The sequence below is a fragment of the Myodes glareolus genome, chromosome 2, assembly GCF_982192425.1.
Source record: "Myodes glareolus chromosome 2, mMyoGla1.1, whole genome shotgun sequence".
NCBI classification, from domain to species: Eukaryota; Metazoa; Chordata; class Mammalia; order Rodentia; family Cricetidae; genus Myodes; species Myodes glareolus.
Window position 1 is genome coordinate 925,834 of NC_142027.1, and position 5,852 is coordinate 931,685.

The 5,852-nt window shown below is 37.6% G+C and overlaps 1 protein-coding gene across 1 annotated transcript; it reads right to left on the reverse strand.

Annotated features, from left to right (window-relative positions):
- Nucleotides 1-589: 589 nt before the first annotated feature.
- LOC148122842 (olfactory receptor 4C6-like) lies at nt 590-1,507 on the reverse strand. The gene has a single exon (XM_087896770.1). The coding sequence runs from the start codon at nt 1,505-1,507 to the stop codon at nt 590-592; it is 918 nt and encodes a 305-aa protein (XP_087752896.1).
- Between the last annotated feature and the right edge of the window lie 4,345 nt (nt 1,508-5,852).

Below are 5,852 nucleotides of genomic sequence, written 5' to 3' on the forward strand. Positions count from 1 at the left end.
CATCTCCACCTCAACAAGTCTCGGAATATAAACACAAGAACCATGTCCATGTATTTGCTGAGGTTCTGGGGTAAAATTAGGTCCTTATCAATTCGTGACTGGCACATTATGTCCCTAGATTTCAAGAAGCATATATAAGTTATAGATTGTCATGATAAATCCTGATTGCAACATACATATAGGGGCAAATATTAACTAAAGGCAATGATCAGATAAGGATTGTAAAAATATGTTTAAAATAGGAATAAATACTGAAAAACATATAGGAAATTGGCCAAACAAATCTTTTTCAAATATATTTTTTTCAGATAAATTAAAAGAAATGATTCTAAACTTGGATGACCTCACGTGTTTTAAATGCACACTTTTTAAATATTTGATTAGAGACATCTGTGGAAAATGTGGAATAAAATATGCTTGTGTCCAAAAACTAGTCTCTGAAATGCATAAACTGGCCACTGTGGTATCCTGGACAGGTCATTAGCTTAAATGAAGTCTCTTAGATTCATGTAGAATCATAGTATTTCTAAAGATAGATCTCCCCAGCTCTGCAGGAAGTACTGGTCTTCACAATATCAGGATACACTAGTTACGGTCCCCTTTTCTTCCACAGTTTCCTCAGTTCATTTTTTACCTCTGCATTCCTTAAGGTGTAGATCAAAGGATTCAACATTGGCTCAACAATGATAGCAGACACAGCCATTGCCTTATCTATGGGGTAAGTGACCACAGGTCTCATGTACAAGAAGATACAAGGTACAAAAAACAACACCACCACTGTGAAGTGAGAATTACATGTGGACAGGGCTTTGTACCTTCCTTCAGAACTGCAAGACTTCAGAGAGCAGAGGATGACCACGTATGAAGTCATGAGCATAAAGAAAACGGTCGCACGCATTACCCCACTGTTAAGAATGACTAAGAGACCCAGGATATGTGTGTCCACGCAGGCTAATTGCAACAATGGGAACAAGTCACACATAAAATGGTCAATGATATTGGAGCCACAGAAAGGAATTTGATACATAAAGAGAAGCTGAATGGTTGCATGCATGGATCCTCCTACACAAGCGCCTCCCACCATCAAGCAGCACACTCTAGGAGTCATGATAGTCATGTAATGCAGGGGTTTACAGATGGCCACGTAACGGTCATAGGCCATCACAATGAGAAGGATGATCCCTGCACCACCTAATAAATGGTCTGCAAAGAGCTGAGTCATGCAGCCTTCAAAGGAGATAGTTGTTCTTTCAGAAAGGCCATCCACAATCAATTTGGGAGTAGTGACAGATGAATAGGTGACGTCTATGAGAGAGAAAGAAGTGAGGAAGGAATACATGGGTGACCTCAGACTGTGGCTTCTAGTTATAGTTATTACAATGAGTACATTTCCCAACACTGTGGCCATGTAAATGATTAGAAACAATGCAGAGAATAGCTTTCTTATCTCTTGATTCTTGCTAATTCCCAAAAGAATGAATTCTGTCACATTGTTTCTATTCTCCATTTGCTGGTAAAAACTTGGAACTCTGAACTGGGGGACCTGAAAAAAAAAAGTTTGTTTTTAATTGTTTGTGTTTTGTAATGTCTTCTTATTTAATTATTTCATACAATATACTTTGATCATATGCTTGCCCTCCTCCATTTTTCCCAGATACTATCTTCCTTCTTATACCTCTAGCTTCATTCTCTCCTCTCAACTCCTCTATTCCCCTCCCCTTTCTTCCACTCCCTTCTCATCTCCTCCTTTCCTTTCCCCTCTCCTCCCCTCTCCTATTCTCTCCTCTCCCTGCCCTCCATCTCTCAAAGGCAAAATATAAAAATAAATATTAAATTAAAAAATCCCATGCTTTGGTTTTGACTTCTTATAAGAACGCTGTTTTTAATGAGTAATTCCTGGACAGATGATAACTTTTCTCCCCTGTGAATGCCATCAATGAGAACTATGGGAACCAGCTAGTCCCTGTAGAATCTAACAGACCTTTCATTTCTATTGATCCCATTACATGGAGTCTTTCACAGATATATCTTTTATTTTCTTTTCGGGCAACTTAGGAAGCCTGCTTCATCATTTTAGTTTGTATGTATTCCTAGGAATATTATATGATTAACACCCTTGGGAAAACCTTTATCAATTGGTGGGTAAAAGAAAAGATGTAAATAACAATTAATTAGTACAATAATGGCTTAATCTTTTGTCTATAACTCACACTCCTTAATATCTATTTTTACACAATACAAACATACATATGTGCATAAGATCTTCACTCGGTTTCTCTTTTTGCCACTAGAGCACAGGAATGCTGACTTTTATTTATCAATAGACACATAGAAATGCTTAGAAATACTGTAAATTTTAGTATAATTTATTAAGAATTCCTCTGATTATTTAGAGAAACTTAAAAGATCATGAACACACAGTCCTATAGAAATAAAGCTAAGTTGTCTTCATGGAAACCATCAAGTCAGGGACTAATGCAACATTAAGGTATTCGAGATGTCTTGTTTTTATTCTTATGAGAAGTATGAGCGATATCTGTCCATTGCAGTGCACACCTATAATTCCAGTCAAAGCACAGATTAGACATATAATGAATTATCTCAAAAACTCAAAAATAATTAAGCTAAAAGTTCTGCATTAGAAAGAGCAGTAGTTGTCTGCTTATCAGTTTCTGTAAATAAATCTCAGTGAACTAGTAAAACTAGATTAACTCCCTTTGTTGGATATGTGATCATGTTTATAACACTAGCCACTAAGTATTCCACTTCTCAGTTCCTCTAAGAATTCTGTCTTACCTTGTAACACCTCAGAGGATTACAAAGGAAACAAACTGTAATAAAATGTTTGCAGACTGCTATTCAATAATTCACCATGATTATTTTTCTAAGTTTCTCAGAGTTCGCATGCCGCTGTTTATGCCCTCTGCTAACAAGTTTATGATCATCCCTTCTTTATCCTTTATTTCCTCACTGCTTCATCAGCATCAGCCTTAGCATTCATTTTATGCTCCTTCATAGATTCCATATTTGTCATAATTTAATTATTTTGATAATGATTTTAAAATTTATATAAATCTTTGTCTTTATCCAAATAGGGTTAAGGATTTCAAATTTATTATTTTTGTATAATTTGTATTGTTATGCAACACACAATAATGATTCAAATAATTAAATTTCATACACAAAATTAAATTGAGTCACAAAGCGCAAGTATGGTTGGTAAGAGTTCTGTCTCCAGAATATTGTTTGCATTTCTTTGGCATCCACCCTTAATACTCCACTTACCATCCTTCATCTTTACCATTTCAATCTTACACATGTTATGACCAAAGTCAGAAACTGAAACTTACCTTGGTTTCTCAGTTCAGCATTGATATCCCACCATCATATCCTTTTTTTGTATCAAATTTGATGTCTAATTACATGAATTAAAATTAAACTGAAATCATTTGGTAGTTCAGGACTCTTCATCTTGAGGCCACAGTTGTGCACACAAATAAAGCTAAGATGAACTAATTTGAAAGACAACTCCAAATAATATCTCTGATTAATCAGATCAAGTTTATGATCACTAATTTTATGAGTGCCTCAAATTTCAGGGGTTTTTGCCATTTCTGTGACCCTGAAAAGTCATTTATCTATTCATCCCACTAAATAAAACACAAACATTGTGCAAATAATATGTCTAATCCCTTATCTAGGTGATCAAAGATTCAGGTCCAGAAAGAAGGTTGCATGTGGATTCCTCTAAAGAAGACCAAAGACTCCGAAGAGAATTACACAAGCCAGTCATCCATTGGGAACTTATCTTGGTGGAAATGTAGTTAACAATAATTTCAAAGAAATTGTAAGCACTATGTTTGCTGTGCCCATAGAGTTAAGTAGGAAATGATTTAGTGGCAGGTAAAGTCTTTTACTTGTCCTCTACGTAAGAAAAACTCTTGAAAAAGAAGCCAGCAGGTTTTAACAAAATCACTCATGTCTCCATGCCTTCCATTTGGTGATATCTTGAGTTTAGATCATAAACAGTCTCCAGATTACATTTTCAAATGGCATTCATTAGCATGCTGTCTGTAAAGTAATGTTTAAGGGTAAAAGAACTCAGAGGGCACTTTTCAAACAGTTCATATTTTCAAGGTGAGCATGCTTGCATCATTCTATGTGCATCCCTTTGAGGCCTTGTCTCCACTGACTGAGTAGCTAACCATTTTATCAGTAAATTCCCATCCACTGTTAATGTGCTCAGGGTTTTCCTGAGGGTATTGGGTTATAAAGGAACAGGGACAACCTGAAACTTCAGAATCAAAAACAAAAGCTAAAGGAAGAAACAAACAAACAAAAAGAAAAACTTTCAGGTTTTCAACAAGCAGTAGATATATTATCACAGGATTTAATTATTTATCAGCTATGAATCATAATCCATGATCCATGTGTTTGAAAATAAAGTAATAATTGAAAATAGAGTAATAATTATCCCAGACACCACTCCAGTGCTCTGAGCCAAATATTTCTCCTGCATAACCTAGTATTCTGATCATATTATCAGTTTGTTATTGAAAGCATTTATTTTATTTTTAAAAAATTTCCACCTCCTCACCTCCTCCCATTTCCCTCCCACTATCCCCCTCCCCCTCCCTCTCCAGTCCTAAGAGCAGTCAGGGTTCCCTGCCCTGTGAGAAGTACAAGGTCCTCCCCCCCCCTCCATCCAGGTCTAGGAAGGTGAGCATCCAAACAGACTAGGCTCCCACAAAGCCAGTCCATGCAGTAGAATCAAAACCCAGTGCCACTGTCCTTGGCTTCTCAGTCAGCCCTCATGGTCAGTCACATTTAGAGGGCCCAGTTTGACCACATGCTCATTCAGTCCCAGTCCAGCTGGCCTTAGTGAGCTCCAATTAGATCAGTCCCACCGTCTCCGTGGGTGGACACACCCCTCGCGTTCCTGACTTCCTTGCTCATATTCTCCCTCCTGCTCCTCATTTGGACCTTGGGAGATCAGTCCAGTGCTCTGATGTTGGTCTCTGTCTCTGTCTCCATCAATCGCCAGATGAGGGTTCTATGGTGATATGCAAGATATTCATCAGTGTGGCTATGGGATAAGGCCAGTTCAGGCACCCTCTTCTCTGCTGTCCAAGGAACAAGATGGGGACATCTCCTTGGACACCTGGGAACCCCTTTAGAGTCAAGTCTCTTGCCAACCGTCAAAGGGCTCCCTTAATTAAGATATCTACTGCCCTGCTCTCATATCCACCCTTCCTCCATCCCAACCATCCCATTCCCCCATGCTCTCCCCAGTCCTCCCCTTCTCCCTAAAGATTCTTTAGAACTTGCCATAGACAAAACAATTAACAACTTGATCATATTCAGGCTTCACTATTTAATATGCTAAAATAGTAATTTTCAACCTTTATAATACTGTGGTCCTTTAATAAAGTTCCTCATATTGTGGTGGTCTTCAAGCATAAATTATTTTCATTGCTACTTCATAACTGCAATTTGGTTACTGTTATGAATTATAATGTAAATATCTTTGGTTTGTTATGGTCTTAGGCAGCCACTGTGAAAGGTCATTCTACCCACAAAGCAGTCATGACCCATAGTTTGAGAACCACTGTTATAAAAACTTTTCGGTTTTGAAAAACAATCATTCTTTGTCTATATTCAAAAGTAAGCAAACCATGATCATTCCATACCCCCTGTCTGGACTATATTTCTGTTGCTGTGAAAGTTGTGAACTAAGGCAACTTTAATAGATAAAGGGCTTATTGGGCTGCAGTGCTAGGTGGCATGCAGTATTAGGTGACAGTCCATCACTGTGGAAAATCAAAGTGGAAACCTGAAGTCACTGGTCACAT

Bases quoted from the DNA above. Each gene is read 5' to 3' on its own strand.
- LOC148122842 (XM_087896770.1), bottom strand. From the start codon at position 1,507: ATGGAGAATAGAAACAATGTGACAGAATTCATTCTTTTGGGAATTAGC.